Source organism: Ceratotherium simum, chromosome 14, assembly GCF_057802395.1.
Source record: "Ceratotherium simum simum isolate JZ-2026a chromosome 14, ASM5780239v1, whole genome shotgun sequence".
In the NCBI taxonomy this organism is placed as follows: domain Eukaryota; kingdom Metazoa; phylum Chordata; class Mammalia; order Perissodactyla; family Rhinocerotidae; genus Ceratotherium; species Ceratotherium simum.
Window position 1 is genome coordinate 38,995,146 of NC_141913.1, and position 18,286 is coordinate 39,013,431.

General features: G+C 41.9%; 1 protein-coding gene across 2 annotated transcripts in view; it reads right to left on the minus strand.

Moving 5' to 3' along the window:
- The window catches only part of MYO5B (myosin VB), a 344,347-nt gene that overhangs the window by 188,532 nt on the left and 137,529 nt on the right, over positions 1 to 18,286 (minus strand). For both annotated transcript variants that reach the window (XM_087439196.1, XM_014781411.2), the window contains exons 3-4: positions 7,138 to 7,309; positions 3,280 to 3,424 (exon numbers count right to left, since the gene is read on the minus strand). In XM_087439196.1, coding sequence (XP_087295322.1) covers positions 3,280 to 3,424; positions 7,138 to 7,309 — 317 coding nt within the window. The remainder of the gene's footprint in view (positions 1 to 3,279; positions 3,425 to 7,137; positions 7,310 to 18,286) is intronic.

The following is an 18,286-nucleotide window of genomic DNA, read 5'->3' on the forward strand; positions in this document are numbered from 1 at the left end:
TTCTGGATCTTGGACTGGGAGAGAGGGGCAGAGGAAAAGAAGCAAGCAATGGAGGTCAGTCCCCTTTCTCACAGAACTACAGGTTCTTATGCAGAGCACAGAATTCCTGAATTTGATGTTTTACACTACTTTAAGATTCTTTTTCTTCACTGTGATCTCCATTTACTCTCAAGTCTAGACTTGGTGAATTCAACAGGGATAGCGATAGTGAACCAATCCTCTTCTCTTACTGTGCCTCCTCTTCCTTTCCTCCCGCACAACAGGACTCTGCGAGAACTCTCAGGATAGGAATGAAGGTCTATGTTTCTTCCTTCAAGCTTTGACCAAGTCCCCTCACCCACTCAAAGCATCAAGAATTGGAGAGTCCCCCCATGAGCAACATCAAGAAAGAAAATCCAGTCCTCAGTGAATTAAGGGAAAGAATTGCCGAGTCCAAGGCCCAACTGACTCATAGTCTCCAAATACTGGAAGTGATTAACTTTAGTTTCTAACCCCCTTCATTTTGCCCAGCTGTTACAGAGGCTCAGATTGAAAGCAGACGGTGTGAGGCCATGGCCACTTGAACTACATAACAATTATTTCAACAACTACTGATGAGTCAGGGAAAGCACAACACACAGTCAGCAAGTATTGTTAGATGAATGTGTTCTAGCATTCAAAGTTGACTGCGAAGGCCCATACTGGAAACACAGCAAAAACCTTCCCTGCATCTGACCAGTGGGTCTCTTCTTTCCCTGCACAACAAAGATTCTGCTGGGGTTTCTAATGTATCTCTCAGATCAATAACAGAAACCCTGAGCTGCTGACAACAGAACATTCAAAAATAGATCTCTCCTGTGGCCACATGTGCTGGTCTTATACTTCTAATGCACGTTCATGAGCAAAAACTGCACAAGAATTTCAGCAAAATTAATTGGCTACACCCTGGGACTGAGTGGGTAAAGTGAGTATAAACCTTAAAACCTTAAAGAAAACTCTTAAGGAAGCAATTCCTGGTCCAACTTGAACATCCACACTCCTTAATTCTCAAGTGCGTTACCCTAGGCAAGATCGTATTACCACCATCCTGGACACCCACATTCCCTTCCATTTGATGGATGTGAACAAAGACCCAAACAAGTGAAACAATCCAAGTGCAGAAAAATCATGAACCCAGCTGCAGGCATGGAAGGGAAGAATGGAGGCATCTAGGCAAGAGGATCTATGGTGTGCATCAAGCTGAAGGCTAGAAGATTCTCAAAGCTATAGAGGAGACTGAACAAGTCTTTGATAAAGAACAGTAATTTCTGATACACCTAAGTACAACTGGCTAAGAGAGGACAATGGAATGAAAAACAATCAAATATCAAGGTTATCCATGACAGGATAAGTCTTATAGAGCTGCCAGAACTTTTACCATGGTAGAAAATCACCAGAACCAAGCCACACTCACCTTCCATTTTAGAACCATCAAGAAATCATCCTCCAAAGGAAGGAAGGATAGTCATCTTCACACGAAGCAAATGAAGACTCAACTTCAGAGATTCTCCCAAGGCATGAAAGCCTCAGATCCACGACGCCATACACTTGACCTTCAATAGTAATACAGGGCTGTGTGCTGTAACACACTGAAACTCATTCTTCTCTCCATATGATCTGACCTTGAACCACACTTTCACTTAGGAGGTCTGCATCAGTAAGTTACCAAGCTAAGTGATTCCTGGTCAAGCCCTGAAGCACATTAATATAGTATGTGGTCTTTCTTAAGGCATTAGAGAGGTCAAAGGTTGCAACTATTTTAGCTCCATAGAAATAAAATGGTTATCGATCATTCTATTTATTAAATTGCTCAGTTCTCCAATCACTGCTTATTTTGAATATGGTCATCGCACATCTATAAGAAAGCAGACTTTTTATAAACTGATCTCCACAACCAGTGATAAAACATTATAAATCAGTAAGGAAGCCTACAAAACAGCCTTCCCTCGTGGAAACTTGCATTGGGCTGAAAATTATACTCTGAAACCCACTGAAGCACAGACCACCTTCAACAGGATTCTCCTCTCACTCAAGTAGCCTAAGTAGCCTCCTCCCCAAAATGGACTTTCCTACATTTGCTGCTAGCTCCATAAGATGTTCTCTAGAGGTGGCAAGAAAGATTTTGCTCAAAGGATCCAGCATTTTAGTGTTAACACAAATATACATGTCCACCAAAACTTTGGTAAAACTATCTTTCCCTACATTATGCCTGAATAGTTCAAGACCATCACTGTGATGATGAATTTTGTGTGTAACCTGGCTAGGCCACAGTACCCAGACATGTGGTCAAACACTAGTCAAGATACTGCTGGTGAAGGTATTTTTTAGACGAGATTAATATTAAGTTGTTAGACTGTGAGTAAAGCAGATTACTCTTCATAATGTGGGTGGGCCTCAACTAATCAGTTGAAGGCTCTAAGAGGGAAAAAAATTGATCTCCCCCAAAGAAGAGAGAATTACAACAGCCGACTGCCTTCAGACTTGAAATGCAACACCAACTCTTCTGTGGGGCTCCAGTCTGCCAGTCTACCCTAGAGACTTGGACTTGCCAAGCCTCTACAACTGCATGAGGCAATTCCTTAAAATAACCTCCCTCCTCCCCAATACACACACACTCTCTCTCTCCCGCTATTGGTTCTGTTTCCCTGGAGAACACTGACAAATACAATCACCCAGCCCATGTCCTGATCAAACAGACCTGTACCTATCTTTCAGAGCTAGAAAAAGAACAAAAGTGAGAAGATCTACTTAGGTGCCTAAACAGAACTCCAACTTCCAGGCTAAAAATCCAAAACCACCATGTATGACCGCTAATTTGAAATTTCTGTTTCTGCCCCAAATGCTTGGCATCACAAGAAGCTGTCAAGGAATCCTGGTTCCTTCAAAAGGGAGCCTTCAGTGAGATCTGTAAAATGAATGGTCATGCTATAAAATGGACTCATTACACTGGGAGGGGAGGAAAGAGGGCCAAAAGGAAGTCAAGGAGAGATGAAATGCTAGGCACTTATTTCATTGCTTGAGAAACAAACTAAGTCTAAGGAGCCACTGCTCTCCAGGCTTAGGTTCAGGTTCACAAGAATAAGACGAAGAAATAAGGAAATGTGGCAAGAAAGGGAACCTGAGCTGGTTTTGTTTCCAAGATGTTTCCTCAATCCTAGAATCACCACTCCACCACTGAGCAAAAGCAGCGAAGGAAGGTAGACACTCCCCTTTCTGCCTCCTGGCGACCCAGGAGGACCTCTGGGCTGAGGTTATTCTTACCTGGCCATCTGCTTGTAGGCTTCTTCTGCCACGGCAAAGATGTGGGGGTCCATATCCCCCATGTTTTGGCCACTGTAGGCATAGATGACATCTTGTCCATAGATTGGCAACTGTTCATAAGGATTAATGGCAACAAGCACGATACCTGCAAACAGACAATGTAGTCAGATTCTGATAGCACGATGGCCACCTGGCATCAGTTTTTAAATCCCCTGTTCATACCATCAAAACTAAAAAGAATGAGAGAGTAATAGAACGAGTCTTAACGAATCACTCAACCAAATCAAGACATATCTGTGTGTTTACCAGGCACTGTGCTAGGCCCTGGTGGAGAAAAGAATGACAGGCCAGGCCTCCAAATACCCCAGAGCATGGAAAAAGCACATACACACACACATGCAAAAACTGAATTCACAAAATAGGTATGTGCAAAGTGTTGCAGGATCAGAAAGAAGGGGATGCATAACTCTACCATGGGTGTTAGAGAGGCTTAAAAACCTATCTTAATTAAAATCTAGGAAAGGGACGATTAATTTTTCATTGGTGTATGGGTTATCTTAATTAAAATACAAACAATTTGTGGACAAGGAGTATGATTTACACATCTTAAGGTCAAATCTTGGCTCAGCCAATTATTAACTGTATGACTTTAGAAAATTACTTAACCTCTGAGTGCCTCAGTTTCCTGGATTGTAAAATGGGGATAATAATTGCATTTACCTGTTTATCCTGAGGATAAAATGATTAATAGAGAGAGAGAACATTTAGACCAGCACGTTGCATAGTAAGCACTGAGTGTTGGCTATTTTTTATTATCTCATATCACATTATATCATGTATTATCTTTCACTTCACTATTTGTTTTCATCTTGTCTCCCCAAGACGATACATTGCAATGATGGACTCAACAAATACATTGAATGAAGCATTAGAAAACCCTCTAACCTTTCAGATCTTTTATGAGGCCAAGGTAAACTGATATTTGAGAACGTGAAAGGAGAACAAAATACAAATTCAGTCTTCAAGACAAGATGGAAATTCATGCCTTTTTCTTTCACATAAGAGCATATTCTGGATCTCAAGAGAACCACTGATGGGGGTACAAAAAATATTAGCTTTTCCAGTCACTTGGGGAAGAGGAGGCAGGAAAGGAAAGGGTCATTGCCAAGATGGGAGATCTCCTACATTGTGTTCCCTCCTGGTGTTTGAAAAGTGACGTGGTCAAGAGAATGAGAAGACAAACCACAGACTGGGAGAAGTATTTGCAAAGAACACATCTGATAAAGGACTATTAGCCAAAATATACAAAGAACTCTTAAAACTCAACAATGAGGAAATGAACCACCCAATTAAAAAATGGGCAAAAGACCTAAACGGACACCTCACCAAAGACGACAGACAGATGGCAAATGAACATCTGAAAAGATGCTCCACATCATCTATCATTAGGGAAATGCAAATTAACACACCAATGAGATACCACTACACACCTATCAGAAGGGCCAAAATCCAGAACACTGCCAACACCAAATGCTGGCAAGGATATGGAGCAATGGAAACTCTCCTTCATTGCTGCTGGGAATGCAAAATGGTACAGCCACTTTGGCAATTTCTTACAAAACTAAACATACTCTTACCATATGATCCAGCATTCACACTCCTTGGTATTTATCCAAAGCAGTTGAAAACATCCACACAAAAACCTGCACACAGGTGTTTATAGCAGCTTTAGTCACAACTGCCAAAACTTAGAAAAAACTAAGATGTCCTTCAGTAGGTGAATGGATAAATAAACTGATACGTCTAGAAAATGGAATATTGGTGTTATAAAGAAATGATTTATCAAAATATGAATAGACACAGAGGAACCTTAAATGCATATTACTAAGTGGAAGAAGCCAATCTGAAAAGGCTACGTACTGTGATTCCAACCATATGACACTCTACAAAAGGCAAAATTATGGAGACAGTATAAAAGAGCGGTGGTTGCCAGGGGCTAGTGGGGAGAGAGGGATGAATAGGCAGAGCACAGATGACTTTCAGGGCTCTGAAACTACTGTTATGATATCATAATGGTGGATACATATCATTACACATTTGTCCAAACCCATAGAATGTGCACCACCAAAAGTGAACCTTAATGTAAACTATGGACTTTGGGTGACACTGAGGAGTCATTATGGGCTCATCAATCATAACAAATGTACCATTCTTGAGCAGAATGTTGATAGTGGGGGAGGCTGTGCCCGTGCGGGGGATTGGGGTGTATGGGAAATCTCTCTACCCTCCACTCAATTTTGCTGTGAACCTAAAATTGCTTTAAAAAGTAAAGTCAATTTAAGAGGGGAAAAAAATACCAAAGAGAGAGAGAGAGACAGGAAAACTGAAATGTAATAAACCAGATTATTCCAAGTAAAGGCGAAAGGGAAAAGGCAGGAAAAAGACTCCTAACAAGTCCTCTTGAGACACGAGTCTGCCTGAAAAGACATCGTGGACTGAAAAATCAGGCCCAGAACTCTGATAAGTTCCACTTAACAAAGCTAATGACTTGGAAAACTCTCATAAAAACAGCCTCACATGTTCTACTGGTTAGTAGAGTTTCATAAAACCCTAATACTCACATAGCATTTAATTCAAATTTTGATATTATACTCTGAGGTCACACATTTCCCTAAAATGTCTCAGCCCCCTCCAGAGCAGAAACGAGAGTGTTTCTTGATGACGTAGAATTCTGTGCTCCATCAGTCACCCCGAGCAGCTGATGCTGGAGGAGCCACGGTGCACTGGGATAAATATGTACACACACCAGGACCTCTCTTAGAGGAGATGACTTTAAAAAGTGAAGCTGATGGTCATTCATCCCTTCCTCCTTTGGGAGATTTTTAAAAAATCTTGTTGGGAAAAAAAAAAACCTATTGAAGGCTCTGATAATTGATGGTTTCTTTCAAATAAAACTCCCTCTAGCAGTTGAAGGAGCTTTTAGGAAACTACTTGCCAAGCACTGAAGTCACCATGCTCTTCGTGACTCCCGGAATCTGGCAGAAGAGCTCACCCTAACTTAGTAGCCAACCGATCAATTCCAAACCAAAGTGGAACATCACAGGGAGAAGAACCCCAACCTGAGGCCTCACTGCTGATCACGGACAAGACCAAGGCTCTGATACACAACCGGACAGCCCCCACAAAGGAGCCCTCGGCCTGACTTCTCCCTCAACCAGATCCTAAAATGGTTTGCCCTTCAAATAGTTTATCGGGTTCTTGTTTTCACCATACCACTTAGCAATACTCTAAAAAAAAAAGAAACCAAAATTTGGAATGTGAGAAATTGAGAAATTTCAAGAAAACTAATATGAGAGAATTTCAGGACTTCGTGTTTAAAGCATTTATATCATGGTTTCTGCTCATGAATTCGACAAATATTCATCATGCACCGTGTTTGTACATGGGCAAGTGAGAGAGTCAGAGAGAAAGGCAGCTCATTCCCAAGCAGAAAACAAAACTGAGCCAGGTATACACTGACAGGAGCGTGCTCAGTGGTGAGAGCTGACACCCGAGCTAGGACACGGGATGTATTTACTGCTCTCCTACTGACTCCAGCACTGTGCCTAAGCCAGTCACGCCGCATAATGTGGCCTATTTCTTCCCTGGTTGAGCTGTAATTATCACCAATCATCCCAGAGATGTAGGGCAGCCTTATTAAGTCACATTCACTGACTGCATACCTTTCAAGGGTCTCAGATGAGAGGTACTTAAAAACGAGAGTGAAAGCAGGATTCTTAACCAGTGGAGCTTAACACATAAAGTCTAAAGATTGTAAGCACTTTCAAACAATGTAGCCAGTAGATGCTCCCCACTTACCACAGTAAGTGTAGATGTGGTTTGACTCCAGGAAACGGACCTTTAAATTATGCAGAACTGCAGGCTCATGTAGATAGCTAAGGGCAGTTAGGTCATTTTCTCCCACCAGGATATCCGGATTCCGCAAGAATGGCAGCTGGTTGCTTTGGACATCAACGGGGTATTGCAGAATCTAAAGAAATACAAGTAACAGACACAAAAAGGCAGAGTTATGAGTCAGTTAGCCTGTATTCAATGTCCTGTCTTGTTGGCTAGGATTACTATCCTAACATGATCATAAGTGACGAAGATAAATACCTTGTTCTAAGGAAAGGCAAATTGAATAAAATACCTGTGCTGCCATAAGAGACTAGCACAGGTGGAAAATTCGCTGATAAGATAATCTCAGTGTGTCAAGGTAAAAGACATGAGAAGTTCAGGAAGCACAACTAGATTTAATAAAGTGCCCTACTGCTTCTCAATGAGAAAAATACTTACTTAGACTAATTAAATACTTAGTCTTTAATTCCAGTAGCGATAGGGGTACTGCTCTTTTCCCCATCTAAGAAACCTTCCTTGACAGGCCCCATTCAATGCGGGTGTTTCTTTACTCTCCCACCAACCAACACACTCACTTTTTACTTGGATGATCTTGAAACTAATGAACTACCCTCCATAAGTGCTCTCAAGTTGCACATATATTTTTTCACAACCTAAATGCAAGCTACTCAAGGGCAATAATTTTACTTTGACCTAAAGTCCACTAAGAGCTTGAGATATATATGTGTAATTAGGGAGTATGATTATACATCTTAAGGTCAAATCTCAAACACAAGGTATTATCCTTATATCCTTAGCATAGCACTTGGACTATATAAGTACTCAAAAATGTTTATTGACAGGATACACGTATGACTGACATGTATGACATACACATATACGTGTAATTTATAAAAAGATGGTACAGGACCAGCCCCGTGGCTTAGCAGTTAAGTGCGCACATTCCGCTACTGGTGGCCCAGGTTCGGATCCTGATCCCGGATGTGCACCAATGCACCGCTTCTCTGGCCACACTGAAGCGGCGGCCCACATACAGCAACTAGAAGGATGTGCAACTACGACATACAACTATCTACTGGGGCTTTGGGGAGAAAAAGGGAAAAAAAAAAAAAAAAGGAGTAGGATTGGCAATAGATGTTAGCTCAGGGTTGGTCTTCCTCAGCAAAAAGAGGAGGATTGGCACGGATGTTAGCTCAGGGCTGATCTTCCTCACAAAAAAATAAATAAATAAATAAAATAAAAAGATGGTAGTGGTGTTTTTTAACATTTAAACAGGAAGAACTTGGCTGCAGCTTACCATATTTTATCTGACTGTTAAGTTTTTTATGATGTTCTTAAGAATTATCTGAGAGCTTGTAAAAACAGTTTTCCAAACACAATTTATGTTTCAGGAGCTCTGGGTGGAGCCCAGGAATCCGAAATTTTAAAACCATTCCCAAGTAGTTCTGATATAGGCGGCCCATGGATCATAACTTAAGAATTATCATTCTACACAAGGCTTTCAGGAAATTTTATGGACATAGCCTCAATTCACCGGGATAACAGTCAATTTTTAAGAGAATGTAAATATCAATGCCCTCACTTGTCCCACTTTCAGAGGGACCTGTACTGCCAGATCTTAAGGTATATTATTAAAGCCAGCAATTAAAGTACTATGGTAATAGTGGTAAAATAGGTAGATAAATGAAATGTAATAGCAGTTCCAGAAATAAATGCAAGCAAATATGGAAAACTTGTTCATGATAATGTTAAAACTACAAATAAATGGTTAAAAGGAACTTTTCAAATAATAGTGGTAGATACACTAGCAACCATTTAGGAAAAATATTAGACCTGTGTTCTACTCTCACTCCCTCACACCAAAATAAATTTTGGATGGAACAAACATGAGAATTGAAACAAGAAAAAACAAAACCACTAAGAAAATATGGGCAAATATTTGTAAAAATTTTGGAAGGAAACACTTTTAAAGGACGATGCAAAAGCCAGAACAACGTAGGAAAGTGTTCATTAATTTGACTATACTACAGAATCTTAAACCCATCATAAAACCACCATATGCAGAGTAAAATGGCAAAAGGAGACAGTGATTCTGCATTATATAACAGAAATAATAATCTTAATATCCAAAGAATTAAGAAATCAAAAAGAAAACCAACATCCCAATAGAAAATTGTGCACACAGTACAAGTCACAAAACAAGAACTACAAATGAACATACGAAAAAATATTCAACTTGACCATAAACCAAAGAGATGCAAATAAAAGATTATTAGCACTAATATCATCCAGCAGATAAGCAAAGGTATAAAAACTGAGAAGATTCTAACTAGGAAGGGTGTGCACAAACAGGTCCACTGCTTGTGAGTTCAGATTGATTTAACCTTTCTAGAGGGCAGCTGGTAACACCCAGTCAGAATTCTTCACGAATATACTCTTCCTTAGTCTTAGGAGACAATCTTACAAATGAGCAAAGATATCGACTCACCGAAGCTATAAATATGAAAGTAAAACATGATGTAGACCCATATTTACGGTCAGGCAGCTACCCACAGCATTCTGCTGAATCTAAGAAAAGGCATGTTACAGAATGAAATCTATAACAGGAACCCATTTATTTAAAACTGTATATTCAAGTCTGTCTGGAATAACATCCCCACAAAATATCAATGGTTATCTATGTTAGTGAGATTTTCTTCTTTGTACGGTTTCCGGTTGTTGGTTTTTCTTTTTATATATTAATCAAGGCTCTTTTTCTTTCTGTGAAAAGCTCTTTTTATATCAAACTTTCTCCACACAGGAGACCAGCAGACAACTGACTATCATGAAGAAGATGCAGACAAAATTTCCAAAAGGTAGGAAACAAGGGAAATGCAGTGTTGACAGCTGATTTTTATTTCACTAAATTCTAACAGTTGATAGCCCCCCTTATCCCCAGCTGAGTTAGTGGTATAACCGAGACTCTCACCAGACCTCCCTCCGGAGCCTTTCTGAAGACCTCCCAATGGAGAAGTCCCTCCCTGCCAGGAGCATCTCCCACCTGGCTCTCCACCTCACCTCGGTAAGCAGCACAGCCAAAAGCCAATTGCAGAACCGCAGAGCTCCCCTAGCCAACCCCTCATTTTTCAGATTAGAAAGCTGGGACCTGAGCCCAGTGTCTTTAAACCCTGAGGCAGAAGTGCTGGCATTCCATCTATTCTCAAATGAACCTCCCCTCAAAATCCCCCAAGCACAAGGAGGGAAACACATATGCAATTTTGTGAAAACACGGTCCACAAATAAGCCAGTGGTACCGGTTACAGTAAAATTGATAAGGAATAAAAATGCCCAGAGCAGCAGAAAAGAGGTAAGGGCTGCAAGGTCAGCATTCAAAGCCACAGATTTCTTGGTGTGTGCACATCCCGAGGGAAGGAGAGAATGACAGGCTTAAGAACAGATTTTTTTTCTTTAACAGGAATTTGATTCTAACACTGCTGCTAGTGTCAAACATTTACAGCTAACATGGTCTTATTTCAAATCTAAGTGTTTATGAGGTGATCAGGGACCATGAACTTTCTGGCTCAGAAGACTTCACTACATAATCAACGGCCTTTGGAGATGAAGAAGAGGCTGAATATTAACAGCCATCACAAAATTAACACTCAGTCATCCACCTGGAATGGACCTTGGCCTCCCCCTTGAGACCAGGAACAGATGAAGGCCTCCAATTGGTGTCCACCTAGCATATAGGACTAGGCAACACTTGAGACTATAGAGGGAGGAACAGGGTAGGGGGTTGGTCTATACCTGCGCTCTCCAATAGAGGAGCATACGTGGCTATTTGAATTCAAGTTAAATACAATTAAAACTTCACTTTCCCAGTCACACTAGCCAGATTTCACGGGCCCAATAATCACATGTGGCCAGTAATTACCACACTGGACAATACAGATAGAGAACATTCTACTGTAGGACAATGTTCTACTGGAGAGCATTCGTCTAGATTGCTCTAAACTCTGTGGGTCTATGATTTTAATAATACTTTGTAGGTGTTCAAAAAATATTAGCTGAATAGAACATCTGGTTTATTCATGACCTCTCCCTTGCCTCAATTTGTGTCCATGTACATGGAACTACAGCAAGAGAATACAATAAAAACCTCTTTGAATGACAACTCCCAACACAAAGATTTGGAGCTAGTAATAAGCATATATGGTAGATAAAGAAAGCCAACTTCTTTCTCCTACTTTATCTGCCCATAGAACCAGAAGATCTAGAGAAAAATAAGCTAGTAAAAATAGGGTTACCAGCTGGCAAGGGGTTGATGTTGACCCTCAGGAGCCACACATGTCATACTCTAGTGGAAATGGCACCCAACTAGGACTTAAACCCTGTATTCAAGTCCTGGCCATCAACTAAAGCAGTGGCTCTCAACTTCTCCTGTACCTTGGAATCCCATGGGGAGCTTTAAAAAAAAGAGTCTGCTGTCCTGCACCCAAATTCTGATTTCAGTAGTCTGGCTGCCACCTGGGCTTTCTAATGTGCAGCCAAAGTTGAGAACCACTGAACTCAACTGCTATGGGGCCTTGAGCTCATCACCTCACTTCCATGGACCACAGTTGCCCTAACTGTAAGATGAGAGGACTGGTCCCAATAATCTTTAAGGGCCCTTCCAACTTTATTGGTCTAAAATATTTGGCTTAGGTCAGTGGATATAGGGATGTTCTCTTTTGTGAAATTAGGAAAGCTGTCCTGCAGAGAAAACAAAGTGAAGGAAACTCTATTCCCAGATAACAGGTGACCTCAAAGCTTAAACCACTTATACCCACTGTAGCAGTAAGTGTGTGGCTCTCGGTGCATTTAATACGGGTTAAAAGGCTGTTTTACATTATGTCCTAAATAAGTACAAAAAGTGCAAATATTTATTGCATCAGTGTTCTGCTGTGTCTTATTCTGTAATAGTTCTGTGTAAAGTCTTATCTCCATCTTCTCCAGTCCCCAAAAAGATCGTGCTTCTTAAAGAGAACCTTCTTATTCTTCCCGTCCTACAACTTAGCACAGACCTAAGCTCAGAGCAGGTACTTAAATACTTGAAAAATACAATACTCTGTGAATCATGTAAACTTTCTAGTTGGGAAGGATCAGTTAGCTTATGAGGAAGTAACAAACTAACCCTGAAATCTCAGTGACTTAATACCACAAAGGTTTCTCTCTCACTCGTGATAGGTGCCCACGGCTGGCTGGTACGGAAGCTCAGCTCCACAGGTCACTCCAACATCAACACATTGCTCCCACAGCCACCATGCAGAGGAAGAGAAGAGCATGGCCAACTACCCCCAGCTCTTCCATGCTTCTGCCTGGAAGTGATACCATCAACTCTACCTAGAACTCTCCGGATGAAAGTAACCACAGGGTCCCACCTAACCGCACGGGGGCTGAGAACCACGGTGGAACATTCAGATATCATCTCTGCCATGGTAAGTGTTCCTGCTTTGGGAAGTCAGCATGAAACTCAGAGGTAGTTGCCCAAGGGTGTTTCAAAGAGAGTGTGGGGTGAGGGGAGTGGAGAGAGAGGGCATGGTGGGGTAGAGTCAAGTATCCCACTGTGTTTCTAATAGACTTCTAAAGATTCTTGGCCTGGAACTTGTCATATTCTAAACCCTATGTTTGTATATGTATTACACTCATTATAAGTTAGACTGCATGCTCCACAAAGGTACAGAGGCGCCATTTTCACTGCTGTATAACCAGACCCTGGCACATAATAATTGTTCAATAATTGTTTTTAATGAATGACTAATGAATGAATGGTGATGCAAGTAATTAAAAGGCCATAAATGAAAACATTGAATTAGAAACAAAATTACAGCAGCATAAAAATACGGAGTCAAGGTTAATCTTTTTATTTCAATTTATTGCAGGGAACACAGCTTACAGATTCTGCTAGACTCATGGAGTCCCAGTTTAGTGTTTAACTTGGTGTCTTTCAGCAATGGGCTTATTAAACCCTCTATGGGCTTATTAAACCAGGGTTTCTCAACAATGGCACTGTTTTCATTTAGGACTGGATAATTCTTTCCTTTGGGGGGGTGCGGGGGGAATGGCAGAGGAGGCTGCCCTGTGCATTACAGGGTGCTTAGCAGCATCCCTGCCCTCTACTCACTAGATGCCGGTAGCAAACCTCCCTCCTCAGTCATGACAACCAAAAATGTATCCAGACATTGCCAAATGTCCCTAATGGGGCAAAATCAATGCTTCACCCATCCCTAAACAGAAGCAGCCAGGCAAAATGTCCTAACCGATGGAAAAGATCATGAATACAGCAGGGGAACAGACTGATGAAAATAAGTAGACCGAGATCCATCTGGAGATGGATGGTGGTGATGGTTGCACAATAATGTGAATGTACTTAATGCCACTGAACTGTATACTTAAAAATGGTGAAGATGGTAAATTTTATCTCATGTGTATTTTACAATAAAAAATATTTTTAATAAAAGAATAAAAACCCACTTTAGATAACTGATTGCATTAGTAACAATATTATCAATAGATAGATATTTATACACAATGTTATTTTATAACTTTAAGGAAACATTTTTTTTGCATCCATACAATATAAACATGATAAATATTATCTTTTCACATTATTCTTGCCGTCCAATCAACAAAATGTAATACTGTTTCAATCATGGATTATTGAGCAATTGAGAGCAAAACAAAGATAAAAATTAGATGACCCATAAATCAATATTAAAATAAATAAGAACAGAACTAACCAGTAAAACAAAAAGAAAAAAGAAGTAATCAAACTCACCTGCACTAAGAAGCCTAACTGGTACCAGACGAGTATTACCAGATACTCTTAGCTCCGGTTTGGCCAGATGTAGACACAGCTGGCTCTTAAGCTGCACTGAGTTTATAAGAGCTCTGTAGGTGTTCTCAAGGTGTATGGGTCTAAGCGCACCAATGTGCAAGGACAACAGTCCTAGTTCTTCTGTGAGCCTGTTGCTTCTTGACATGAAGACCCGTGTTTGCTATCTCCTCGCTATAATATCTTGATATATTTGGTACCATCCTTACACCTGAGCAAGAGGGGCTCTTCCCTGGGCCTGGCATCTTAAAGGGCTCCAACATCACAAATGCAAAATATATGCTTATTAAAGTACACATGGGATCAGAGTTCAGGGCTGACACCGTGAGATCTGCAACTCTCAACACACATTCTTGTGACTAACGACTTCAGGCCCCAGGAAATGCTTCTGCACACCTCTTGCCCCACATCCATGAAATAAGACATCTGGGTCCAGGTGCCTCAAAGGTCTGCAGGCTACTACTTTGGAGTGTGGGGAGGAACTGGGCAGCAAAGATGCTTAGATAAAAGGAGACAAATTAGCATGTTAATCCTTCCTTTCAAATAGCAGAAATGTACAGAAAATTCCTACATACTGAAATACCATTTCCCAGTTAGGCTAAATGTCCAAGTCCTCACTTCTCCACATGTTCTCATGTGGTTCCAGAGGTGCTCAAAAATTAGTACAGTGTTTGCAATCATTTTAACAGGACAGATGAGGAACACTTGGCAATACTGAACAATTCACATGACTCTTAAATTTGTTTATATCACAGTAAATGCATAACATACCTAAAGCAAGATAGTGGTTCTTTACATGTGCAACTAGATGGAGACTGAACAGTAGAGTTGCAGATACTTTATTCTTTTTATTTTTTATCTTTTTTGCTGAGGAAGATTCACCCTGAGCTAACATCTATGCCAATCTTCCTCTGCTTTATATGTGGGCCACTGCCACAGTATGGCTGATGAGTGGTGTAGGTCTGCGCCTGGGATCCAAACCCATGAACCCGGGCCGCTGAAGCAGAGCACGTGAACTTAACCACTAGGCCACGGGGCCGACCCTCAGGTACTTTATTTTTAATGTATTAAATGCTTTAATTTTCAAAAACTAGAAATGTCAGATTTACTGAAATAATTTTGATAAAATATGCTTTTAATATTTAAACAGATGTATGCTCACATCTATACTCTCTTCCTGGCCCCACAAATGTTAGAGGGCTTGGATATGCTGAGACACAGGTAGCATACGTTACTCTTTTCAAAGCTCACATGTTCCTGTCTTCCTCCCACCCACAAACACTAAGTCAGGGCCTTGCACACAGGGAGTACTCACCATCAAGGTGGCTGCTGGACACTGCATACAAGCTCTGGGGTGGAAGGGAGAATTTCAATACAAAACCATGGAAACGGGGAGAGTTTTCCCTGCCACCAGAGGGCAGGAGTCGAGCAGTTGGTAAGGAGATGGGGGCAGGAGAGAGAAGGCCTGCCAGACAGAGTTCCACTCCAGGCAAAGAATGAGGAAGCTGCATTTATCACCAAGGTGTGGAGACACTGAGATGCTTGATCCAGCTTAAAAACAGCACTGTGCTAAGGGTTGGCACATCTAGATACCTTGCACCCATCACAGCTATGGGGAGAAACAGAAGACACTATTCTTTCCCCCCCAAGAACTTTCTTATCTTCTCATTGGCTTAAATATAAAACAACTTACCATAGTGATAACTGAAACAAGCCAGACACAAAAGGACAAAGATTGTATGATTCCACTTCTGAGAAGTACCTAGAGTAATCAAACTCAGAGACAGAAGTAGAACAGAAATTACCAGGGGCTGCAGGGGAAGAGAGAATGGGGAGTTATTGTTCAATGGGTGTAGAGTTTCAGTCACAGAAGATGAAAAAGTTCTGGAGATGGAAGGTGGCGATGGTTGCACAACAATGTGGAAGCACTTTATGCCTCTGAACTGTGCACTTAAAAATAGTTAACATGGTAAATTTTATGTTTTGTATATTTTACCATGATAAAAATAAATAAATAGGGCTGGCCCAATGGCACAAGCGGTTAAGTGCATGTGCTCCGCTGTGGTGGCCCGGGGTTCGCCGGTTCAGATCCCGGGCGTGTACCGATGCACCACTTGTCAAGCCAGGCTGTGGCCGTGTCCCATATGAAGTAGAGGAAGACAGGCATGGATGTTAGCCCAGGGCCCGTCTTCCTCAGCAAAAAAAAAAAAAAGAGAGAGAGAGAGAGGAGGATCAGCAGATGTTAGCTCAGGGCAGATCTTCACTAAATAAATAAATAAATAAATAAATAAGCAAGTAACAGGGAAAAAGAAACATCTTAGAGGAACACTGAGGAGCTTGACTACCTTGAACAAAGAGTACAGGTTAGCAATAAGGTAGAAGCCAGAGGTTAAGAACATTATTGTTGTTCTAAAAAAGAACTAATTTATTTTCATCCTTTGCCACTACAGTTAAACCTACACTATTGGACTTCTGAAGGAGGAGTAGGCGGGTAGGGGAAAGAGACTGCCAGGTGGATTTTCCAGCTAGCCTGGTATATCAAGGATGGTTTCAGCTACAGAGGAGACTCTCTTCAAGCATTCAGAGTCCAGCCATCTAACTTCTGTTCTCCTGCCTCTGGTCCACAGCTTGGCTGAGTCGCTCCTAATGACAGCTCAGAGCCAGCAGTGGACAGACCACAACCCAGGAGAGACCTGGACAGAGTCAGATGTTCAGAGCCCATTATTTCTCGAGAGCTGCTAATCTCCAGCCTCAGGCATCTCTTCCGATTACACACTGACTGGCCATGTAGCAGGGGAGGGAGGGAGGGAGAAGAGGGGTCCTGGGCAGCTGCCAGGATTAGTCATGTAGGGCAGAATTCATTTTCAGCTGGGGAGGCAAGCATCTGCTCTGTTTTAGCAACACAGCCGATCATTCCTCACTACCTCCGTACAACTCTTCAAAAACACCCACCCACTTAAAAGATCAACTGAAGTGAAACCTGTTGGAGGAGAAGAGACACCATTCAAGTGGGTGAACTAATTTCATTTTGTTTCAGGCGTGGGGTGGGAAGTTATTCAACATGGTAAACATGATTCCATCTGTTGGGAATTTTCCCACCTCAAAACCAGGAGGAGGCTAGCCAAGTCTGCCTGCCAGGAAGGGGAAGGCAAGGCATGCACACCTTGGTGTAAACACCTTCTAACAAACTCACTGCCCCAGTTTTACCAAGTGATAGGCTCAAGTTGACACAAAACAGATGTTAGTAGGGGAGGATGTTCAATCTTCCTACTAATCATGGGTTAATCACCAACCACAGTAGGTACTATGTGAGCAGAGCATAAGACAAGGTCCCTTTCTCAAGCAGGTTATTACTATTCAGACAGACAGACCAAAAAGCTTGAAAGAAGGAAAGACAATAAGACAGTAAAAGATCAAAGGCTAGGTGATGTGGTACAAAGTTTCAGGGCTGTTGAGTTCAGAGGGAGGCAATAATCACTCCAGCCCCAGCCTTCCTCCCAGCAATGCCTGCTCTGCAGCCCCTCACACTTAACCCATCCCAAAGCCAAGTCATGATTTTTTCCTGACACTTAGTTCAATACCTGTTTCTCTCTCAGTCTCCCCCATCGTAAACCCTGCACGAACAACCTCTGCCTGCATCCTCAGCCTCAGGCCACCCGTCTGTCCCTTCTCCAATGGCTCCCAGGTGCACTGGCCTCCTTTCCTTCCCTTCAACGCACCCAAAGGGAACACACCAAGGCCTCAGGGCTTTGGCACACAGAACTCCTGCCTGGGACACCCTCTGGTCTCGGCCCAGTGCACCCTGACTCTTCAATGGCTGGCTCCTTTCCACAATCCCCTCCTCCCTCAAAAGATTCCCTCCTTTATTATCCCTCTCGCCCCTTGTCCACTTGCTTCTGTGCCTACTACAACTTGTCACGACACTTTGCCGTACTTCCGTATCCATGGTCACAGGTCCCTCTGGCCCTGAGCTCCCCCAAATGGCAGGGTCACGACTGTTCACCCACGTACTCCCATGACCCAGCACAGCACACAGGGCAAGCATTCAAATATTTGTGAAACGCACAAATCACAGAGAGAGGTGGTCACAAAAGGCTCACGAAAAGCGAAACTGCATCAGACCTTCTAGGAGGAACAGGATTTCATAGTTACTACCTTGTCTTCCTTTCCAGTGAAACCACCTGCAAGTCAACTAACAAAAAATAATTCTCACAGCAACAGCTGACACATATTGAGCGCCTGTGCCAGGCACTACTC